This window comes from Vespula vulgaris, chromosome 7 (assembly GCF_905475345.1).
Source record: "Vespula vulgaris chromosome 7, iyVesVulg1.1, whole genome shotgun sequence".
Taxonomy (NCBI): Eukaryota; Metazoa; Arthropoda; class Insecta; order Hymenoptera; family Vespidae; genus Vespula; species Vespula vulgaris.
This window is the reverse complement of record NC_066592.1, coordinates 3,925,950-3,950,374: the sequence shown is the minus strand read 5'-3', so window position 1 is coordinate 3,950,374 and position 24,425 is coordinate 3,925,950. Positions and strand designations below refer to the sequence as shown.

At 26.5% G+C, this 24,425-nt stretch overlaps 3 protein-coding genes across 3 annotated transcripts; 2 read left to right on the top strand and 1 right to left on the bottom strand.

Annotated features, from left to right (window-relative positions):
* The first annotated feature begins 514 nt into the window (after positions 1 to 514).
* LOC127065348 (guanine nucleotide-binding protein subunit beta-like protein 1) lies at positions 515 to 2,195 on the top strand. The gene is made up of 4 exons (XM_050997534.1): positions 515 to 743; positions 849 to 1,027; positions 1,257 to 1,587; positions 1,755 to 2,195. Exons 1-4 carry the CDS (start codon positions 600 to 602, stop codon positions 2,052 to 2,054), a joined length of 954 nt encoding a protein of 317 aa, XP_050853491.1. The 5' UTR covers positions 515 to 599; the 3' UTR covers positions 2,055 to 2,195.
* A 139-nt stretch (positions 2,196 to 2,334) lies between these two features.
* LOC127065347 (bifunctional methylenetetrahydrofolate dehydrogenase/cyclohydrolase, mitochondrial) lies at positions 2,335 to 4,696 on the top strand. The gene is made up of 5 exons (XM_050997532.1): positions 2,335 to 2,481; positions 2,587 to 2,724; positions 3,099 to 3,283; positions 3,362 to 3,730; positions 3,869 to 4,696. Exons 2-5 carry the CDS (start codon positions 2,651 to 2,653, stop codon positions 4,252 to 4,254), a joined length of 1,014 nt encoding a protein of 337 aa, XP_050853489.1. The 5' UTR covers positions 2,335 to 2,481; positions 2,587 to 2,650; the 3' UTR covers positions 4,255 to 4,696.
* On the bottom strand, positions 4,411 to 24,353 carry LOC127065343 (dynein beta chain, ciliary-like). Its single transcript, XM_050997527.1, has 65 exons — positions 23,954 to 24,353; positions 23,568 to 23,801; positions 23,390 to 23,497; positions 23,092 to 23,314; positions 22,827 to 22,979; positions 22,510 to 22,721; positions 22,137 to 22,370; positions 21,869 to 22,072; positions 21,609 to 21,800; positions 21,301 to 21,510; positions 20,964 to 21,238; positions 20,727 to 20,845; positions 20,298 to 20,615; positions 20,169 to 20,214; positions 19,849 to 20,070; positions 19,543 to 19,771; positions 19,368 to 19,463; positions 18,874 to 19,220; positions 18,628 to 18,784; positions 18,264 to 18,496; positions 17,890 to 18,179; positions 17,641 to 17,789; positions 17,299 to 17,544; positions 16,947 to 17,171; positions 16,658 to 16,859; positions 16,418 to 16,584; positions 15,896 to 16,308; positions 15,547 to 15,817; positions 15,204 to 15,466; positions 14,812 to 15,122; positions 14,594 to 14,709; positions 14,268 to 14,479; positions 13,972 to 14,175; positions 13,811 to 13,882; positions 13,513 to 13,728; positions 13,195 to 13,432; positions 12,888 to 13,080; positions 12,625 to 12,802; positions 12,356 to 12,484; positions 12,045 to 12,264; positions 11,792 to 11,953; positions 11,573 to 11,719; positions 11,334 to 11,495; positions 10,999 to 11,235; positions 10,696 to 10,917; positions 10,368 to 10,619; positions 10,152 to 10,278; positions 9,945 to 10,078; positions 9,610 to 9,847; positions 9,330 to 9,517; positions 9,079 to 9,248; positions 8,775 to 8,995; positions 8,352 to 8,628; positions 7,977 to 8,252; positions 7,490 to 7,895; positions 7,091 to 7,407; positions 6,876 to 7,008; positions 6,521 to 6,802; positions 6,248 to 6,454; positions 5,814 to 6,147; positions 5,566 to 5,738; positions 5,383 to 5,493; positions 5,100 to 5,273; positions 4,878 to 5,026; positions 4,411 to 4,782 (listed from the first exon to the last, which is right to left on the bottom strand). The coding sequence occupies exons 1-65, from the start codon at positions 24,086 to 24,088 to the stop codon at positions 4,488 to 4,490; spliced, it is 13,656 nt and encodes a 4,551-aa protein (XP_050853484.1). The 5' UTR covers positions 24,089 to 24,353; the 3' UTR covers positions 4,411 to 4,487.
* Positions 24,354 to 24,425: the final 72 nt, after the last annotated feature.

Genomic DNA, 24,425 nt, shown 5'->3' with positions numbered 1-24,425 from the left:
ATTAACGTTCACAAAGTATACGAACAATAGCTCCATATGTAATTTAATCATTTTAACTAATAAACAAATGAATTAAGATCAAGGTTTTATAACGTTCAACGCGCTTTTTTTATTTTTCCTTTCTCTTGCGATTTTCATTGTTTAATCTTGATCATATTTGGCAATTTGAAATTTATTCTTAAAACTTTATAATTAATACACTAATTATATAGAATATCAATTAGATAATAAAACATAATGAAAAATTATTTATTAGATGCCTTTATATTTTTGTCTAATTATATTTCTGTACTTATACTTCTGTGATATATTTTCTGTGATTATTTTCTTCTTTAAATATATATACAATTCAATAAAATAATCTATCGAATTTAATTTAATATAATTCAATAAAATATTAATATTGAATATATACAGGAAACTTTTTAACTTTATTTTTATATTACTCAATCGATACAATGTTTTAGTTCATATGGTAAAACAGGTAATATAATGCCATCTAGTTTGATGTCGGTATAATTTGTTATTTTCTTCAGAGCACGATAAGTTCTTGCTTTTATTTTCATTTAAGTATTAATAAAAAGAAAGATTTATTAAAAATGGCAGTAATTCCACCAGACCCAAAATATCTTTTACGTAGTGATATGGGTTGTATTCACAGTCTTTTATTTTGGATTAATTCTGATGTGGAACATTTATATGCTGGCTGTGCTTTAGGAAAAGTTTATATTTGGGATTTAAAGGTAAAATGTTATGTTAAAAATTATATAACATTTATTAAATATATATGCGATATCGTAATATATTTTCTATAAAATTCTTAATTATGTAATTTATGTTTGTTCCAGAGAAATAGAATATTAACGAAGTTTGATGCAGGAATAGATCCCTGTTTGACTATGCATAATATTAATAATAACAATTTATTGGTTCAACAAAAATGTGGTAGTATAAAAATATACAATATGTCTAATTCACATTGGTCGATAAATAAAATAATTGATCATGACTACCATTCCTTTTGCAGGTATCATTTAAATATTTATATAAGCTCAATAAATATATATTTATAAAAATATATTTTAATATTATTATACTATCTTGTTCAATTATATAAAAAAATTTATTTCTAAAAATATATTCTATTTCTCTGCACAATATGATAAAGAATTAATAGACAAATTAATAATATATTTTAAATAAGAATATTATTTTTTAATGATATCTATCTTTCATGAGATTATTGGTGATTACAGATGTCAAGTATTATCAGAAGATATTGTCATTACTGCTCTTAAAGATTCTAATATTGGATTATATTCTGTCAAAAGTTCAAATATGGAATTAACTTTATATTCTTCAGAAGTCCTATATTCAAAAAAATTAGGAGAAGTAATGGCTATAAAACCCTTGCCATCTACAGATCAAAAAATACTTGTTGCTTATGAAATTGGATTGCTTGTGCTATGGGATATAACAGCAAAAAAAGTACTTCATTGTATGGATATAGAATCATGCCCCATGGCTCTTGATTTTGAAACTTCGTATATGCAAGGAATTATTGGTAGTCCTTCTGAAAAATTAGAGGTAAAAACTTCACTTGTTTTTTCTTGCTTGTATATACTATGTATGTACATATATTATAAATATTTATATATACATTAAATCAAATAAGATTAGATCATATGATACAGTATATGTGATTAGATCTAATGATCAGATCATACAATACAATAGATCTTTTTACTATTTAGATATTTAATTTATCATCCGATACTTTAACAACTAAATGTACATTAACTTTAAAAAATCCTGGTACATCGGTTATAAGTGTAAGGCCAGATAAAAAACTTTTTACCGTGGGTAATTGGGATGGTCGTTTAAGAATATTTTCTCAGAAAACTTTGAAGCAATTAGCAGTATTGGATCAACATAAAAATACAGTGCATGATGTCATTTATTCACCTCATTATGTAGAAGCATATAATTGTAAATATTTAATGGCTGCTGCAGGAAAAGATAGTTACATATCTTTATGGGATATTTATAATTGAAATTAATTTTAACGTGAAATATTTTTTGTATGATAAATATATTTTAAATAAATTATAAATATTGCTAATTCTATAATTTTTAATGCATTTCATAATTATATTTATATCTTATTATATATCTTTTTCATTTAAGTACTTAATCTATCGATTATTTTTATTTTTAGACAAAATGTAAGGTTACGATATCTTATGATCGAAAAAATTCTTAATTTTTAATTTTAAAGTATTCTAAAAGATATCAAATATATTTATTACATCTACGAAATCATTTCAAACCACATACTTCAAATGGAAATATTCGAGTGAAACCTGAAACTTGCTTAAAAAACTAATACGCATGTCTACCTTTCACTATCACTTCCTCCTGTATGAGTTTATGAAGCATAGAAACTTTGTAGTAGTTTTACATTCTATTTCTAATACACAGGTATTTTAGGTCAAAAATATTGTTTTGATAAGTGTTCAAATATCTTATCGGATTAACGTGATAATAAAAATTCTATTAACACATAATCGTCCCTGATTCTCTTAGGTCCATTACGATTACGCGCTTTTATAATTATCGTAAATACTTGCTATATGTAGTTTCGAAAAAAATGTTTTCTTTAAGAAGAGCCTTGTTAGTTAAATCTAAATTATACATTAAAAAATTGCATACTTCCAATTTATTGTAAGTAGTTTGTTGTAAGAATATATATTATAATTTATATATCAATTATTCAATCTTATATATATAAAACTTAACAAATTATTTAAAATGTTAATGTAATAATGTGAATAAAATTATTAATTAATATAAAAATTATTAATCAATATAACGTTTCTTAGAAGATAAATAATTTTATTTTTGATTTTTACAAGATTTTATATGAAAAGTAAATACTATGAGAGCTAAAATTTCATTTATATGTTTACTTTGAAAATGATAAAATCAATGAAAATATATTTTATGCACAAAATATATGTAACATGTTTTAATTTCATTTATAGGTTATAAACTTAAAAATTATTAAGAAATTTATTATTTATTATTATAATTTACAGATATGACGCAATTAAAATAGATGGAAATGCAATTTCGAAACAAATTAAGGAAGAATTAAGAAGTGATATTGATGCTTGGATAAGTGTAGGTAATAAAAAACCGAAATTAGTAGCTATTCTTGTAGGAGAGAATCCTGCTAGCCAAACTTATGTTCAGAGAAAGATGGAATCTGCTAATTTCGTAGGTAATATCATTTTTTAAAAATGTCATTTGTGCAAAAATTTAATGTTTATTAATTTATTAATATAGATTACTCGTTTAGGCATAGAAAGTTATACAATCAATCTAAAAGAAAACACTACCCAAAACATTTTATTAGAAAATATAAATAATTTGAATGAAGATCCATCAGTAGATGGCATTATTGTGCAATTACCATTACCAAAGGGTCTCAATGAAAAAGAAGTGTGTCAAGCAATATCACCCAAAAAAGATGTAGATGGTTTTCATTTAGAAAATATAGGAAATTTGACATTGGATAGTAAAGGTATTATACCAGCTACTGTTCTGGGTGTAAAAGAACTAATAGTTAGATCAAATATAAAAACTTTTGGGAAGCATGCAGTTGTAATAGGAAGATCAAAACATGTTGGTTTACCAATAGCTTTATTGCTACATGCAGATGGTAGAGGTAAATAATTATCTACAATTATATAAGTTTCTTATATATTATTTTGAATTTTATAATTATTAATAAAATTCTTGTTTCTATATGGCCATAGTAATTCTATGAAAATTCAAAAGCTGCAATTTCAAATTTGTTCTGTAGGAGCTACAGGTGGATTAGACATGACAACAACAATTTGTCATATCAATACTCCTTCTGATCAATTAAAACAAATGACAAGACTTGCTGACTTAGTAGTAGTAGCAGCTGGTGTTCCTGGATTAGTAACCAAAGACATGATTAAACCTGGAGCTTGTGTAATTGATGTTGGAATTAACAGAGTAAAAGATAAAGCCAGCAATAGAAATATCCTTGTTGGAGATGTGGATTATGAAAATGTGAAGAAGGTTGCACAATATATTACACCTGTACCAGGAGGTGTGGGTCCTATGACTGTTACAATGTTGTTAAAAAACACGTTTGCAGTGGCTATGAAAAATTCGCAACATAAAAAACACTTAGAAAATAGTATTTCTGAAATGAGATAAATCTGAAATATTGTGCTATTTTTCTCATTTTGTAAAACAACAGATCTGCAAATATAAAATAGCAAATAATAAGCAAAAAATGCATGTATATTTTAATACATTTTGAAAATTAATAATTACTGACAAAATTAAAAGACTTGTTATCATAAAAAAAGATGTTATATAAAGTGAATTTTTTATATTAAAGCCTTTCTATTTACACTTGAAACTCTTTAAGTAATGAGGAAATACGTTCAAATTTGAAGTACAATTGCGACTCCAGCAAGAACCCACTTATTAGCTTTATCCCGGGTTCTTAAATTGAACGTCCAAACGTAAGTTGGACCACGAGTTCTTGTTTTGTAAACTGGACATTCATACATATTTTTAAGATCTTGTTTATCTTGCGTTATTGCTCTAATATATACTACTGGCATTAAAGGAAACAATTCTTTTAAACGTGCATCTGTGATTACACCTGTTTCAATATCCCAACGAGCTCCTTCCATATATAAGCTATTGATGTAGGAACCTTCTCGTGGCGGTGCGCTAGGGGAACAAAAAATGAAAAGTATTTTATTATTTATGCAAAATCCGAACGGTGTAGCATTGATATAAATGAAATTTAAATGAAATTTTCTTACGTAACTTCATCCCTTTGTTTTGTAGTTACTTCACAATGTAGACACATTTTATCCAAAGGCCATTCATTTTTACGTGCAGTTTGTTGCATAATCGCTGTAAGGAAGGACTGAGGATTAAAAAATCCTCCTAGCCATACTGATGAAGGAAGCTATTAGAAAAATTTGAAATTAATATATATAGTTGTGTAAATCGTAAAATAAAATATAACAAAAATTATTTACATTAAAATCCGCCGTCCAACTAGCAAGTTCTCCAACTCTATTTAACATATCCGTGAACCAACCACTTAAATTAAGATTTGAAGGATAAGCTAATCTAGTCCATGTTGGTGGAACAATATTCATAAATATATTATTTTGTAAGTTTTCCATGTCTGGACTTATCGTAAGTTCACCCTATAATAATTAAATGAAATATTAAATTATTCAAATTATATATATATATATATATATATATATATATATATATATATAATAAATTAATCTTAATTTAATCAATAAATACCTTTAACCCAAGTGTTAGTTCTCCAAGGGATCTCTTTAATTCATTACATAATATATTCATTCTTTCACATTCTTGAAAAGAAACAATAATAAATGGAGTACGATCTTCAACCTAGAAAACAATTTAACAATTATTTTTAATATTTAGATGATAAATATAATTAACACATAAGTTTTTATCCACCTTGCTCATCAACTCCAGTATATTAAATTCTTCAGGAAGTCTATCTGTTAAATCTTCTATAGTATATTTAACTTTATCTTCCAATGAAAGACCTTCTGTGGTATCAACAGCTTCTCTTGGTTGCATTTCTAGAAGAGTTCTAAAAAGATTTTCTGCAGTACTTGTTAAAAATCCTATAAAACATTTTGTTAAATATTATTGCAGTACATTAATATTTTATATAAGTACTTCTCAGCTAATATGTATACCTATTTCAGCATTTGGATGAAGCCCGTATAAAATAGGACTTTCTGCAGGTAAATAATCATCTATATATTGATGATATGCCATATAATCACTATTAGGTGGTACCAAAAATCCTGGTGTTAAATACAACTCTCCTTCAACAAGTTCAGGTTGTAAATATTCCAAAAGATATGTCTGACATAATCTTCTGTCCCAGTCATCAGTGATATGTCCACCATACATTATTTCTCCAAATAAATACCTAAGATCTTCCCATGGTACCTTTATATTATTTTCCAAATAATTCAATAATACCGAGACACTAATGGTCAAATCACCAACACTGAATGGGTAAGACTAAAGTAACAGTAACATAACAAAAAAATTCAAATTGTAATTATTTATAATTTAGAAAATTAAATATATTAGAAACTATGTAAATAAATCTGCAAAATACTCTATTCCATCCTTGTGCTCCGAATTTTTTACGTTCATTCACAACAGCATGATAGTAACATAAAGCAAATAAAATAGCTTTAAATTCCGTTTCTTTAGTAGAAGAGTCCAATGTTTCTTGTGAAAAATTATCCAGTGCTTTATGTATATTAGCATGCATTCCTGTTGGAGGCTCATTTGTTATTTTTATAGCTGATTCTAGTATACCCTGAGAAAAATGAATATGTTAACATTTCACTGATATAAATAAGCTTTCTTTTTGTATAATAAATACTTGGGGTATAATTGATTCAGAAGGCGAAGGACCAGCTTCGGCACTTATATATAGACGATAATTATCATGAGGATCTTCTGCCATTTGTTCCATTGTTCTTTCTAATTGTGGTAACCAATTTCGTACAAGATGGATATTCTGTAATATGACCCAGTGTCCTTCAGTTGCTGCAATAGTCATTGCTTCTTCAGCAATAGGTTCTTGCCCTTGACCTAATGATACATTATGGAAATTTTGACCATCTGATGTAAATCCTAATTTTTGGCCTAGTTTCTCTACATCCTGTAGGGATGACATTTTAATGTTAAAATAAATATTATTTCAATAAATATATTTAATAAAAGACATCACATACTTTTAATGGATCTACACCTGGAGAAAGAATAAAAAATACTGGCGTTATTGAACTCGTTTCCTCATATGATTTTTCGAAAGGTAAAGCCCTGGATTGAACAAACTGTGGGCCCAATTTTTCTTCTACAAAGCAACTAATATAAAATAAAAAGGAAATATCTCATATTATTTAGCAGATTGCTTAAAAAAATATATACTAAACATATAATCGTTTACCGTATAGCGTAAGTCATACGATCCAATCTCATACATCTGATCATGCATAATCTTTGTAAAGCTGTTATATGTCTCCATTCCTGTGGAAATCTTTCTTTTTCTGGTATTTCTGATTCAACAATTTTCTTCCATCTTTTTGATCCGCCTTCAATATCTCGATCTAAATTTAGAAATTCATCCATTCCACTTAAATATACTATACCACCCCAACCTACGTTATCCAAAAAATCTACGCGACTACTAAGATCGGGAATATAAGGAAATCGTAGAAGAAAATCTACTTCTACCGATGATACTTCCTTCATATGCAATAAAATCTATAATATCATAAAAAGAATTTTTTTTATAAACAACTTATTTATACTATTAATTAAATAGATTACAATTCTTTTTACATACTTGTATCGTCATTTGAAAAAGGAATATAATCTTGTCACTTTCAAATAATCCTCTACTAGTATACACAAACACTAAGTATGTGATACTATCTATTAAATATGAAACACGTGTTTCAATAACGTCAGATAATTCTGCAAACTTAATCGCATTTCCAAACACTACACTGAATGCCTTTAATGAAAACTGATATAACATATTAATTTTATAAAGCTCATTTAAAATAAAGTATAAAAGACTTGCTCTAGCAGCAACAGGGCGATATAATTCTCGTGCCATATCTATCTTGATGGCAGTTTCTTTAGCTTCAGCTGCTTTAATCTCAATATCAGCTGCTGTCCTTTTCGTTGTTTCAAGATTCACTACAAGCGTGATATCACTTAAAATATCAGGACCAGCGGAAGATAATCTGTACGTAACGTAAGTAATCAAACATAAATATTTCTTAGATATACTTTCCTTTTTTTTAAAAGCATACACACACACATACCTATGTAACAAATCATCTTCTAATACTTTCAATGTTATTTTAAACGTATTTTGTTGAGTGGTAAGTTCACTTTTTGTACTCTCTAAGTCAGGTCGTTCCAACTTTACTACTTCACCTAATAGTTGTTCTTCTAAGCCATCTCTTGTAACTGTAAAATTTATGATTGTTGTTTGTGCTTGCATTTCTGGTTTATAATGTGGGTTTGCCAATTTAGTTTGCAAGATAAGTCTAAAATTTGGATCATAATCCACTTCTTTATCTCCAATTTTTATTGCCCTGAAATAGCAAATAGAAAATTTGTTATTATATTACTTGAAAAAATTAAAATATTTTTTGATAATCTTTAACAATTTTTATATAACAATTTTTACATACCGTCCTTTCCTTATGAAAACTCGACCTAGGATAGGATCCAATACTGCATCAACTGCTTCCATAATATTTTCTAATAAAACAACTTGTCCATTACTAATAGCATATTCAATTATATCTAAATAATGCCGTTGAGTTAATCGCAATACTTTTAATTCGTCGCCGTATTTATTTTTAATCCATTTGATTCCTTGTAATTGTGGATCAATCATTAGTGGCCATCTAGTTGAATTTGTAAGTATTGTGGCATTTTCTGATGACATTGAATCAGCTGGTAATCCTATTAAGAAAAATAATGGAAACATTAGATATTAGGAAAAATTCTTCTTTTTTTGAATTCTTTATTCATGCAGTATATCTATATAAAGAAAATTAACAATTATCAGGAAATTAAAAAATATCAAGAAATTTTATGTACATAAATACCTTCATTATTCCATTGAGCGATTTGAGTATCATCTGTTACTAATGTTAATAAATCTAAATCAGGTGTTCGTGGAATACGGATTTCTAACTTATCAAAGAAAGGCAACCAATGTAAATTAAGTAAATCTAATCTGTATTTTCTTGTAAAACCACCCATATATGAAATAAATGCTGTCACAAGTAATACATCGCCAGGTATAGTAATTCCTGATGTTCTCAATCTTTATAATGAAAAAAGAAATTATTTAATATAATAATAATAGTAAACAAAAATATATATAATATATATTTACCATATACTTACACTTCCAAAGTTTCAGTCCAACGTATCTTTTCTGAAGCTAAACCATTTACCAATCTATTTGCAAGATCTATAGTTAAAGTTGTTGCATCTGCTTCATCCTGACATTTTTGTTTTTCTGCTAATGCTGTTTCCATTTTTTCACCAAGAATATCCAATACTTTTTGAAGTTCCTATGTGTATAACATCCGTAATAATCCATAATGGTATTAAATAATGTGATCTTGTTTTCTCATTTCTTTTCATTAACTTACATTCAAACGAGCTCTTAAAGAATTTAATCTATCCATTGCAACTTTGAGTTCCGCATTAGCTTGAGCAAGAGCAGCCCTGAGAGGTTTTACAGTTTCATTGATATAATGAAAAACCATTATATTTTTTACCCAACTACATAGACCTGCAGCTGCTTTAGATTTCGCAGCAATAAAGTCTGGATCAAATTCTATATTTATAAAAAAAATAATATAATAAACAATATGCATCAATTTATATTGTAAAATAATATAAATTTCTCATTTATTATTATTTGTATACCTCTATCATTGATATAAGGTTGAATAGCTTTAACAACTTCAGGATGAATGTTTTCTTTATCATAATTATGCAATGCTGCAAGAAATGCATCTACAGAGCCCATCATTGCTTTACATGCTTTCCAACTTCTATCTCTTGGTATTTGACCTCTTGGGGAAAATAAAACCAATACTGCTTGTGCAACTCTTATAACTGCTTCGGGAGGTGCACCAAAAGACTTCAACTCTGTCAAATTGCTCTGAAATTAATTATCATTGAAATCGTTATTAAATATCATTAGATTTTATTACATAAATTGCTTAATAATCGATGTAACAGAACTATAAAATATTCACCTTGTTTAAAGTATCTAATGCTGCTGCTGCTTGTTTTACAGCTGGTTCTGCCTTGGCTAAATCTTCATCACAACGTTTTTGTCTTTCTGCTACTGTTTCCTTTATTTCAGCAACTTTCGCTTCTTCCTCAGATACTACAAGTAAAAAAAATATATATAGTTAATTATTTTCTTAAATATACATTAATATAATTTTGATCTCCCTCACCAAAAGCTTTTTCAACCTCAGCTTTAGTGTTCTCTGCTTGCACTTCACGTAAAATTTGGTCAGCTATTTCATTTTTCTTTTTCAGATCTATTTCTTGTACTGCCAATACTACTTTTAGCTTATCTACCTAAGGAATGGAAAATACAAAATAAGAATTTTACGAAAAAATTCCAAGAATATTTTTTTATTAATATCTTTAATTTAATAATATATTACTTGTTCTGCACAGCTATCTAATTTTTCCAAACCATTTCGAAGTCGTGTAATCATATTCGCTATTTCAAATGTTTTCTCTCTCAACAATTTAGCATATAAAGATATTTGTTCCAAAAATGATTTAGGTGTTGTATAATTATATCTTTTTTCATTTTGAAGATATAATTTCGATGTTTCATTTACAATCATATGAACAAAGGTCATAAATAAAGAAGCAGATTTTTTATATTGTTTGGGTAATTCTTCAAGTTCCTATTAAGTTATTAAAAATGAATATTATAATTAATTTTATTTCATTATTATTATTATAATTAGAAAATGATTGTACCTGCAAAAATCTAATAGAAACAGATTCTAATGCTTCTTGAGGCCAATCTTGAAACCAATTAATTGATGTACAATTAACAATAGCTGGAAATTGTCTAACTCTATTTCTTAAAGTTGTACCAACTGGTGAAAAACAAAGCAAGGACTTCAAATATCTACGAACACGTTCTATGAAAAATTTCCAACAATTCTCTTTAGAATCAATTTGACCTGCTTGTTTTACCTAGTACATGAAAAAAAAAAACATTAACTTTAAATCTTATTACTAAATTAAAGTCATAAGAATAATCATTTATTTAAATACCTCATTTCGTACAGCATTAACAATATTATCAACTTCTTCATCTGGAAACAATTCTGAAATTTCTCCAGATGCTAACATATCATTTATAACTACAAGAAATTTTTCTTGCGCAACTTGCGAATCGGTCATCAAAAAAGTAATACCCATACTTTTAACACCAGCTTTTAAATAAAGGCTGGCCAAATCAGATTTTAAATCAGTTATCGAATAATCTTTTTTCAGTTGTATTTGGAATACCTACATTAGAGAATAAAATAAGCAATATAAAAATTATTTTTTTCACACTGTACTATTGTTAACTTAAAACATACAAGGATATTCTATGTGAAATATACCTCTAACGCCGATATAAATGCAGCTAAGCGTGACAAAGATTGTTTTCCACTACCTCCTACACCAACCAAGAGCCCATTTCCCCTTGGTGACTCTAATATTCTATTGATGCGACATACATGATACATTGCATCATCAAATAACACCAAGTTCATTGCTGATATCTATTATACAAATATATATACTTAATAATTTTCGTAAAGTGAAATTGATATTAATATCTAACAAAGTAATCTATTACCAATTCATTATAACTCGATAACGCATCATCAAGTAATTTAATTAAATGATTCCAATCTCTGATTGGCATATATTTAGATTCTCCAATTCCTTCAGCAAAATGACAATATATTATAGGCTTTTGAAGTACTAAAGTCTCATCAAGTTCCTAAATATAACTAAAATTATACAAGGTCACATATATAAGCTTCTTAAAAAAAAATAAATTCATTTTGATTACGGGTATATTTTTACGAAGTATTTCTATCAATAATTGTTCATATAACTTTTTATCTTCAAAATTTATTAATTTATCTGAATATACTCGTGTTGATTCATGAACAAATAATCTCACAAGATGATTCGGCATTGGAATAGTATCACGAGTAGAATAAAGTATGCCCTGAAAATAAAATTAATTTTTTAATTTTTTTTCATTCATTTAATTAATACTCATCTTATTATAAGACATTCTAAACACTTATTTTTCTTACCTGAAAGATATTGGATAGATCCCTTAAATTAAATATATAATGAAATTTAATAGCAGTTGGTAAAAACGTTGTTGCTATTTTATTGTGAAGACTCAATGCTGCATTAATTATTGGTTCTGTCATTTTTTGAACTGTTATATTAATCTTATGATGTGGATTAGTTAGATGTTGTTCAAGCATTTGTTTATATATAGTTACTAATGCATCATGATGTGGAAAACTATTAATAATATATTATAATGTAATAGAGACATAAAGAGTAAAAGTGTGAGAATTTAGTATATAAATATAAATAAGCATATTTATTGTACCTGACAGCAAATACAGCAAAATGTCTTTGCAAACGTGGATTTATCGTGAAACTTCCTACTGTTGGATTCATACAAGAAACATATTGGGTATTAAGTATATCCTTCAATATTAATTTCTCTCTGTCATACCTAGGTAAAAATATTATTTTATATTAATAATTTATATTAAAAATAACGATCTTATTATATGTTAATAATTAAATGTTTAACTGTATATAATAAAATTCGCAATTGTTGACTTCTTATAAAAGAAAAAATTATAGATTTACCAATGTCCATAATCCATGTATTGTCTAATGAGTGTATGTGGTTGCACAGTTCCATAAGTATCTATTTCTGGCATATTCATATCATCTATAAAATAAACTAAAAGTTTTGTACCAGAAGGACCATAACTTCGTCCTGACTTCTTTTCCAAGGGTTTCTCTAGTATTTTTTGTAACATTTCTATGACAAATTTTGATCAATATTTATATATATACTACTATATATTTCAATTTTATAATATAACTTTTTCTATAATATAATTTACCAGATGTTGTATAATAATTAAGAGGAACATTTGCCGTATTATAATTGTCTGGTAATGTTGCTAACTTTTCAGCAACAATAATACTTTTTCCAGATCCAGCACTTCCAACTAGCATAACAGGTATTCGTTTCTTCATTAATATATCCATAAAATAACGTAAACATACAGTTTCCGATGTAGATACAAGAGATGCCTGCAATATAAACATGTTTTTTTTTTAATCTCTATATATATATAGTAAATTATATTCGAGCACGATAATATATTAACAAATTAAATATACAAATGTGTGAAATTTAATACACACTTGAATAGGAATATCTACGTCCAATTCAAATGGTAATATTCTAGATTCCCATGGTAGCCACTTTTTTGTCTCTGTTTCTATGAAATAGTTAAAAACAGTACCAGTTGAAGGAAATCTGATCGTCTTAAATTCACTTTGCCACCATTTACTGAACTCAACTCGCCAATCTTTTAATTGATCTACAAACATTGATGATCCAAAAGCCCAAACACAAGCAAATGCAAAATACAGCTCATACCTTTTATAAATTGCATATATATAATAATTTAGATAAAACAATTATATATAATTATTTTTGAAACATTGTTAAGTTTTTACCATTCCTTAGGACATTCAGGAGGTACATTTTCTTTTATCAAGAAACAATCGAGCAAATTACAAAGCATTTCCAAATGACATATGTCTGGTAAAGGAGTGACCTTCTTAAACTTAAACTTTATTGTATCTAATGAAACTGGAATATATTTATCAAATAGTATTATTAAATTTGCTCGTTCTGAACTATCTCTTGTATCTGTCCAACTCATCACGTATCTAAAAATAATATAATGAATTTTTTTAATTTAATATAAATTTTTAAAATATTTTGAGAATTACTAAGATTATAAATATTTACGGATTCCAACCCAAATCTTGTGGATTTATATATAAGATACCTGCTCTAGATACAGTAGCTGGTGTTGCAGTTCTATAAGAATGATATAATATACCCATTTATTTTTATTAATAAATTTTGATATTTAATTTTATTTAATATATCTGTTTATTTAATATTACCTTAAGTGTGAAACTTCAAATAACAAACGCATATGTTTTGTTAATGCAATTCTTTCATTACTTGCTAATGTTAGAACTTTATTATCATCCATTACAGTATTTAATGATTCAATCCACATAGGATCAATATCACCATCAAATACAATCCATTTAGGACCATCAATTGGCATATTTGCTTGTTCTCTCATTAATATAGATATTAATCTGTGATATATTTATATCAGATAAAATTAGAATATAGATTACAGAATTTGAGTTCAAATAATAATAATATAAATAAACATTTAGGAACAAACCCGTCTTTCCATTCTCTAGTTGCAGGATTGATAATACCAAACAATTCAGCAGTAGTTACAGCTTTTGGGTTCAAATCATTATAATATGGTTTCAGCTTCTGATTATAATAGGTTCTGTTCAAGGTTTTCCACACTTGCGTTTTACCTGTGCCAGCTAATCCTACAATAAAAACTGAATGCCGAACGTTGAAGAGTTCTTCTAACTGTACTACCTAGTAAAAAGATTTTTTAAATAAAAAGTTTTATTCATAAAAAAAATAATACAAAATAGCATACATTCATAAATATTTAAAATTAAAAATATGCGTGACGGGTTCCAAACTTACTTTTAATATAAATCCATCCTCTGGTTGCATTTTTAAATCTATTGCAGCTATTCTTATTACTTTTTCAAAATTCATATCTCTTAATCGTGGTACGTCTAATGCTGGGAATAAATCACCTGAAATTTTAGAATTTTATTATTTATATTTAAATTAAATTAATGAAAGAATTGCTGTAAAATAAGTATTTTTGCTCTTTTTTCTATTTATATAATGCTTACTTATTAATCCCATAAAAACAGGTATATCATCTGTTACTATTTTTGGTATATTAAAATCTCTTAATGCTCTCATTAATACTTGGTCTTCAGGTCTTAAACGATCATCACGTTTTAATTTACCTGCTACAACCAAAACAGATTTAATAGCTCTTAAACCCCAATCATAATGATCTTGTTTAGATAGAAGTTCTCGACATAACATATATAATGTTATGAATTTTCTTGCTAATAAACGGGCATCTAGAAATCCTTCTGCTACCAGCATAATTTCACATATAAGTTCGAAGTCAGGCACAACCATAGCACAGGGACTAAGTATAAAAATTATGGTTGTTATTTTATATTATATATAATAAAAAATAAAATCGTATTAGATTCCTTATAAAATTTACCGAAATAGTGCTTTTAGATTTTCAGGTAATTCTGTTCTGCCAGCATAACCAGGATTCATTGTTATAAACATTCCAACAGAATCTACAAGAACTAATTCTTGTCCAAAGAAAAGGAATTTTATTTTTCGGCTTTTGATAGCATCTAGTACACATTTCACCTGTACTGCTACCACAGATAAAACTTCTACAGAAATCCTATTAAATTCATCAAAACAACCCCATGCACCAGTTTGTGAGAGTCCTTTATACACGTTTCCACATGACTATAAAGTACAAGAAAATTGTTTATTTTTCGATATATATATATATATTAATTCCTATAATCATAATATTATATATTTACCTTATAATCCATTTGCTCTGAACAGTTAAAAACATATACCATTTGACCCAATGCTCGTCCTAAATCTTTAGTTGTTTCCGTTTTCCCAGTACCGGCCGGGCCAGCAGGTGCTCCTCCCATTATCAAATGTAAAGATTGTGTTAAAGTTATGTAACATCTATCTGTTAATGGTGTAATCACTAATCGTGGTACATTGCCCAAATATTCATATGCATATAAAAAACAAGCATCACAAATATTTGCATAACAATCGTCTTTTACATCATCCCATCTACAATATGGATTTTTTCATTATTTTGTAAATCATTTTTTATGATCATATATATATATATATTGTAAATATCTACACCTGTGTCTTAGTTGTGACTGCCATTGAAAATTGGATACATTATCTGCTTTCATGGATATTAATTTGGCAACCACATCTCGTGCATGCACATCTATTGTACAGATAGTCATTATTTTCTGTCGATCGTTCTCATTAAGTTCACCACATAAAATTGTAATTAAAACATTAAGTTGAGTGATTTGTTTCTTCAGATAATCTCTTAGAGCATTTTCAAATCCTTCTTCTAATCGATTAAATGCCATATTTACTTCAGTAGTCCACCATATTTGTGTACCACATAATGATGGTTGTGCTTCATAATCCATAATCCACTGTTCACGTGGCTTTTCATCATAAGAAATAACAGCCTGATGAATATGATGTTTTACAGATTTTCTCATTGCATCCGTAACATGATTTAACCAAATTTCAACCTAATAAATAATAACATTGAAAACTGGTGATATATCCAGTTGATATATAAAATACTACATCATGCACAATATATACTTTTTCAAGAAATAGTAAACTATATGAACATACCTTCCCACTACAATCACAATTTCCATATATAGTCATTTCTTCACCATCTTTTGCTACCATGACAATGGCTATTTTTGTAATTTTTTCATGATCCATTTTCCATTTAAGTTTAGCAATAGAATCATATAATTTTGCTAAATGTTTACACACTAATTCTGGATTACTACCTATAATATTACATTTTTCTTATATTAAGTAAAACAAATAGTTTAAAATGATTAAAACATTAAAATTACATACTATTACTAAGTATGTCCAAAAGATCTGCAGAAGACACAAAATAAAATCTAGGGTAAGCAAGTCTTTTTGTTTCAAGATAGTTGAATAATGCATTTTCACAAATATTTAATTCTTTTTCCAATTCTTCTAAACGTTCAAGAATTTTAGGCTTATTAGTTGCTCTTATAATATTCAATGTACTTAACATATCTCTTAAAAGTTCCTAAAAACGATATATATTTATCTTATCATATGTTTTTACGAACGAATTTATATATTATTTATAAATAGGAAAAATACAGATCATTACTTTAAAATCTTTGTCTATTTTCTCAAAAAGTTTAGATTCTTCAGGTAGCTGACTTCTAATATCTTCTGAACCTATAAAAATACTTTCCAAATGCATCCATGCACGTTGAACATCAAACCATGCAGTTATCACAGCATCTGCATTGCTTAGTTTATGTTGCCACTCTAGAACTTCATCAAAGAAGTATGTTACGTATTTAGAACCCAACATATTTTGTAACTGAACCTATAAAAACATTTTAAATTGTATACTTCAGCAAAATGCTTTTTATCATATTTATTTTACTAAATAAAAAAAATTTTTAAATTAACGTAATATAACAATAAATATATGTATCAAAAATTCATTAAACCTGATTTTCTTCTAGTGTCTCTATTATTTCTTCATCAATTTTTAATATATAAAGTTTTGTTCTTTCATGTAATTCCTTTCCAAAATCCAGTGTGGCCCATGTAGTCTGTAATTCTTTCAATACTTTTTCCATTGCCATTTCTTTTACTGCCCTATCTACAGTTTCTTTAACTTCTTCTTCATATTTATGAAGTTCTAATTTTAACAAGTCTTTTAATGTTGTTTTGTCATCCATAGTAAATTTTACCTAAAATTATGTAATAATAAAATATTAAATGTCTATTTTAAACATAATACTTAGAAGATGACTTGAAATCAATATTTTAAAGATAATATGGTGTACTCCAGTCTCAGCCATTAATTGTAACCAATGTCTGTCTCTAATAGCTGTATTTTTTAATTCTGATACAGCCCTTAATGATGACATCATATTTTTCAATTGTCCTTCTATTTCTATATATAAATTCCAATTTCTTGCATCTTTATCAATTTCTAATAAAGAAATTATATAATGAAAACATGAAAAGAAAAGAAAACTAAGAAACCTTCTTTTTTAAACATGATCTCTAAAAAGATTCTAATTCATACTCACGTCTTAGTTCACGAATAAATTTTTTACACTCTATATCTGTTCCCTCTACGTCAATTTTTTTCCAAATTGTTGCTTCCCATTCATCTAGGCTCGTTCTAATAATATTTATATAATCCCACATCATCTTAACAAGTTTCAATTCTCTTCTAGCTTGGACAATATGTTTAAATTCTTCTACATGGTGTTCAAATATATCGGCTGTTTCTTTAAGATCATTCAATTCGTTTTCAAATTTCATAATTTCCACATTTATATCATCCATTTTCTTATAGACATTTGTACAGGCGAAACTAAAAAGTAATATTTCTTATTAAGAATAATTTGAGTTATATATAAAATAAAGAACTATAAATTACATATAATAATAACATTACTTAAATATTTCATTGAGATGAAAATCTGAGAGAAACTTTTGTTGTTTAAAATCATAATAATTTAAACGTTTATTTAATAAATTTATTTGATGAGACATTAATGGTGCAACAACTTGTTTTATTTGTGCAGCTTGTTTCTTCACTGTTGTCCATAATTCTGGTAACTCAAGTAGCCAATCAAATGTTTTCTCATCGAATTTAACTTGATACTCTTTAAGTAGTTCTATTGTCTCCTGTAATATATTTTATGTATATCATGATATAAAAACATTAGATATAGTTATGAGAGATTTTTTTATGAGTCTTTAAAATTATATTTAAAAAAATAATATATATATATATATATATATATATATATATATACCTTAATAGGTTCAAACATATCATCAATTTCATATTGCCGATCTCTGACTTCCTTAAGATAATATATAGTTTTTAATAAATCTTCATAATCATCTTCTTTAACAGGTTGAGAAAATTTGTTATTAGCTTCATTTAAAAATACTGATAAATTTTTCAGACTATAAGAATAATAATGAGAAGAAATAATAAAATAAAGATATAACTGATTTTTATAAACATTGAAAATGAATATGTAAGTCATATTTACTCTGCTGTAATTCCATCCATAAGATGATTTTTTAATACATTTGCCCATTTACAAATGACATTAAGGAGATTTTGCTTAAACGGTTTCAAATCTATTTTAAGCCAACATGATAAAGTATGATCATCTTCAATTTGATCGCATTCATTATAAAGATCCACGAAAAAATCTATTTCTCTTTTGTAGTCTGCTAAATTAGGTGTCCTTTCTTTTAAAGTATCAGGTAAATTATCACCTAATCGAATGATCATATCTCTTTCTTCTTTTGTGAGTTTTCGTCCAAAGCGTAAAAATAAATCTAAATATTCCTTTTTATCATCTAGCCAGAGCCAAGAGAGAGGTTTAAATGTCTATATGCATAAGTAGATATATAATAGATTAGTTTATTAAATCTGTAAATATTTGCTATAAGCATTTTTAATTACTTATACGAAAGCTTTTTGTATAATTAATATTTTTAATAAAATATTAGAGATATTAATTATACAAAAAATTACTTCGACATATTCTTCTGCCTTATATAAACCTAGTTTGATTCTATTAGATGTCTCTTCTAGCATAAAAGTAATATTTTCTTCTTCTGTCATGTCTATCTACATTAATCAGAAAAAATAAAACTTTTAAAAATCAGCATAAAATACTTGAAGAATATATAGATATAATAATAAATACCCCATAATGCTCACGCTCTTCGGCAATATCAGGATCTACACGTTTAATTAAAGTAGCCATTTTCATAATATCTAGCAAGAGATCTTCATAAAAAGCGTAAAAACCATTTGGATCATCGATATTAATAGAAGGTTGAAATACCAAATTGCAATTTTCCAGAGATAGTTGAATTTCAAAAAGTGGTGAAGCATTGCATTCAGGATCAGTTTCATCAAGAATATAACACAAACTTTAACAAATTTTAATATAATTAATTTTTCATTAAATCATAGAAGATATATCTAATAGGATAATATTATAGTGCACCTTGTAGAAACAGTTTGAACCAAACCCTCATATATTAAATTATCCACATATGCAAGATATGGTTTCCATTTTATCTGACGCTGAGCTTCAAGTTCTGCTTGTAATGCAGCTTCTTCTTCTGTCAGTTCAATATCTAATTCAACTATCTCAGATTGTTCAACTTCTACATCTTCAATGATTTCATCTTCTATTAAATCTGTAGTTTCATCTGTAACAATTCTCCTATAAAAAAATATGACAATATAAATAATTATAAAAATTTATACACACACACACATTTTTTATTAGATATGATTCGCATTTAGATATGAGTTATTTACCTTTCTTCAGTTGGTGAAATCTCTTCAGTATCTTTTAGTTGCTCATCTATATAAAAAATTTTAATTTTCAGTAATAACAATTTTCAATAATAATTACATACATCTAAATTAATTGTTCCTTATATTTACCCAAGTCTGGATCTACTTCCTCTTCTTCATATATAGACTGAGGCATTAAATCAAATAAAAGTTTATAATTTGCTTCCAAAACACGATTTAATTCTTTTGCAACAAGTTCTATTTCTTGGTATCTCATTGCAAACTTTTCTTCACGTTCTCCAATTGCAAGTAGATTTTCTTCCTTTAAATCTTTTCGTTCCAGAATTGGTACCAATGCCCAAGAATAAATTATTTTTAACAGACCATTTATATTTTCTTGAACTTTAAATATTCGAATATATAATTTTCGTGTAAGATTTAATAACTGTTCTATGTATTCTGGTATTTCTGTGATGATAAGTTAAATTATATAAAACAATATTGTATTTGATTCAATGATTAAACTAACATAAAATTAGGAAAGATTTATGTTTACAATATTTTAATTGTTAATATTACCTATAGAGTTCCAATTATAATTTATTTGACCAAATTCTATCAATTTTTCTATTTCTTCTACATCATCCTTTACCAACTGATATTCAACAGGTGAAGTGTTTTTTTGCAACCAGTTATACCTATAAAAGAAAAGAAAATTATATAAAATTATTTCACATTATATTTGTTTACTTATCAAATCACGTTAATTTTATTCAGTTTACATTTTTCAAAGATAATTTTTATGTATGTACATACCAATTTATAATCAAATTTAAATTACAAATGGTTTCAAAAAAAAATATACTTCTATTATGTAAATCAATAACTTCGTCAGGTAAATCTGATTTTTTCAGTATGATTATATCTCGAATTTCTTGCAACATTACAGCCAAATTAGGATCAAAATTTAATTCTAATAAATTTTCATCACTGACTTTTAATAAACATTGTAATAAATATTCTTCACTTTTTTCTGGAATTTTTTCTACCCATTCTGTAAAGATGTCATGCTCTAAAGTATCTATAAGATTCTTAAGCAAAAAATATCATGTTAGTATTCTATTTTAATTGAAATGTAGCTTTTATATTGTACCTGAAGTTCATCATATTTATCCCTTATATCAAGATTTATCCTGGATACTATTAATGGATGGTCTACTAATGTTGCAGACTCAATAGGATAATCTATTTGTTTTTTCATATTATTTAAAAAATACAAGGCTTCAGAAACAGGATGTAATTTCTTATTTGGAATATTGTTTTCTGATTCTGCATTTATACCAAAGTAATTGTCTATTATGACCTATATTAATATAATGAATTATATATTTATTTTTTATAAATCTAATATTAAAAATCATTTTTAAATATTAATAATTATTCCGAATAATATTACTTTACCTTAACTTCATCATATTCATCATTTATTATTTCTATCAATCTATTATAATTATGCCATAATTGTTCTATTAAAATCGGTCGATTAGCAATAGTTCCCATTATCCATATGAATCTAAACATAGATTCTATACCATGACATTCCATGAATGCTTGGTTGAATATGTTAACTAATTTTCTGTCCATTATTTCTACCTACAATCGTAATATTGTAATAATTTTTCCATTATAAATTCAAGAAAAAAAAAAAAAAAATAACTTACATTTGCTTGAAATCTAGACCAATCGTTATTAAAACCTACATCTTCTGGTGTGAAGATGTTATACTGAACATCAGCAAATTGACGATACATTTTAACAAAATTATCATGAATTTCAAATATCATAGCATATAACATGCTTCCTTTTAATCCAGCTATTTCTATTCTTTCTAACTTAAGATATTCTTGCACTATCTCAAAGAAAACCTAAATAAAAATATAATAAAATATAATATGATTTATTTTCTAAAAAAAATTACTCTTGTCAAACCTGCAATTCCTTTAGACGTTGGTTAAATTTACGCAATCTTCCAAATATTAATTTATCATGAAAATTCCATAAAATTGGCTCATTAGGAGGTTTAAAATAAGAATCCACTTTATCACGAAAAATTTGAAATATATCTTGATGATGATTTATAATATGCTTTGTTTGTTCCAACCGTTTTAAATTATCTTCAGCATCACCCTCAAATAAAGAACTTTGATCCATATATCTGTCAGCCTGAAGAACATATGATAAAAACCAATTTGTAGACTAATAATTACACTTCTACAAAAACAATAGTATTTGAATTTTATTATTCCTAAATATTATTTATAAATCTTTAAAAAAGAAATTATGAATATTAAAATAAGCATACCTCAGCTATCAATAAATTTGAAACCATTGATAATAATCGAATAATACGTGTAGTAGTACAATAATATTTGGAATTTGACCATATTAAACAAATACAATGCATTAATGGCTTTAATAGTGAATCAATATCTTTGAACTCTGTACTCTGTATTTTATTTAAATAATATTCAAGTGGTTTTAAATGCATCCATATATCACGTGACTCAATTATAGCTGAAATAAATAAAAAAATACCACTGAACACAAAATTTTCCATCTTGCAAAATTTAATTAATATTTTGTTAACTATAATTGTTTTGCATAGTTTAATGGACTAACCAGCAATAACATTTTTCCAAATAGTTTTAAAGTGTCCAGAATATGGACTTTCAGTCAATTCAAGTACAGAACCCATCTTTTTTACTCGAGGATCTTTTATCTGTTGATAGATAGATTCTAAATTTTTAATTCTTTTAAGCCAAAAATCCAATTCTAAAAATAATGAAATTAAATTTATAAAATATCAGTTTGCTATAAATATATCATAAATATTAAAATTTTTTAGACAAAAATGTTTAAATATTAGTCAAAGAATAAAGTATACCATCACTAGGTAATAGATAATCTGAACTTAGAAGTATTCTTTCTTCATCAAGAATTTCATTTATTTGTGAAGTCCATTTAATAATTATACTTTCAATATTACTTCTTAATTTAATATCAAACTGTACATCATCACTTTGTTGCAATTTCCATTCTTCTTCAAAAATTTTTTCTATGTCAATTGGCATAGGTAATATAGTTTCACCAGACATTTTTCCTTTCAACTAAAGGACATAAGATATAAGTTTTATTGATTATAATAGAATTAATTTGAAAACTCATATATATGAAAGACATACCTGATAAAGTAAACTTCGAAGATCATAAACATGCTTCTTTACATCTTCCTTAGCGATGAAAGGCCATCCATTATGATTGATTGGATTTGTTAAAATTGGTAAGTAAACCTATAAATATAAAAAATATGTTATATAATAATATAATTTTATTAGAAAAAAGTTATTAATAAATTAATACCTCTTCTATTAACACAGCTGCTTCTTCTATAGGTTTCGGTGACATATCACCAAGAATAAGCATTTCTCTATAATTAGTTTTTGTAATTTTAATAGGTTCTCGTTTAATAAAATATGAAGATTTAACTCGACTAGGTGATTCAATTCCAAGAAATGGCAGAAGAGCGCCAGCTGATGTAAGTTGTATAGTTAAAATCATGTTGGATGGTATATTAAAGAACTTGAGAATTATATCCTGAATTAATGCAAAAATTAATTATAGATATTCAAAGATAGATGTATAATTTTTTACAAAATTATTGTCCTTTATGTGCATATAGGGTATAGAGATTAACGATCTTTTTAAAACGATTCTTTTATATATCCTTTATATAATTACGACTTTACTTTAAGATCTTCACTTCCTAATAACTTCGCCCATGCTTCAGTTTTTACTTTCCTGGAAAGTAATAAATACTTATATATAAAATCAAATAATTCTTCTTCATCTTGTTTCTTCGGGTCATCTTTTTTTCCACTCATATTGTTAAATATCAATAAGACGTAATCTAAATTCTATAGTTTTTTAACTTTTATAAGCGATAAAGTCAAGTAAAGTCATAACGCCGTAAAAAAGTAAAATGAAGTTGGTCGATAAAGCCTAATACAGTCTACTCGATGTAACTCACAATAACCAAATTTGAAGATCATTGTTTTCATTTCGAAATTTCCTTTTTAAATAATTCGCGCGTTAGAAAATTATCAGTTACACGTAAATGAATGCGAACAGGTAGATGGCGTTGAGAATTGTGTTTTTTCTTAAATATACTTAAATATACTCTTGAACTAGCACTATAGTCAGAAATTAGAAATTAGAAAA

Bases quoted from the DNA above. Each gene is read 5' to 3' on its own strand.
- LOC127065343 (XM_050997527.1), bottom strand. From the start codon at position 24,088: ATGAGTGGAAAAAAAGATGACCCGAAGAAACAAGATGAAGAAGAATTA. The intron at 14,480-14,593 runs GTAAGTTTGGAA...TCTTTTTACTAG, and splicing joins AGGATGGATTTATATTAAAA to GTAGTACAGTTAGAAGAACT. The intron at 10,918-10,998 runs GTATTTAAATAA...TTCATGTACTAG, and splicing joins TTAATGCTGTACGAAATGAG to GTAAAACAAGCAGGTCAAAT.
- LOC127065347 (XM_050997532.1), top strand. From the start codon at position 2,651: ATGTTTTCTTTAAGAAGAGCCTTGTTAGTTAAATCTAAATTATACATT. The intron at 3,284-3,361 runs GTAATATCATTT...TTACTCGTTTAG, and splicing joins GGAATCTGCTAATTTCGTAG to GCATAGAAAGTTATACAATC. The intron at 3,731-3,868 runs GTAAATAATTAT...TTTGTTCTGTAG, and splicing joins GCTACATGCAGATGGTAGAG to GAGCTACAGGTGGATTAGAC.
- LOC127065348 (XM_050997534.1), top strand. From the start codon at position 600: ATGGCAGTAATTCCACCAGACCCAAAATATCTTTTACGTAGTGATATG. The intron at 744-848 runs GTAAAATGTTAT...TGTTTGTTCCAG, and splicing joins TTTATATTTGGGATTTAAAG to AGAAATAGAATATTAACGAA. The intron at 1,028-1,256 runs GTATCATTTAAA...TGGTGATTACAG, and splicing joins GACTACCATTCCTTTTGCAG to ATGTCAAGTATTATCAGAAG.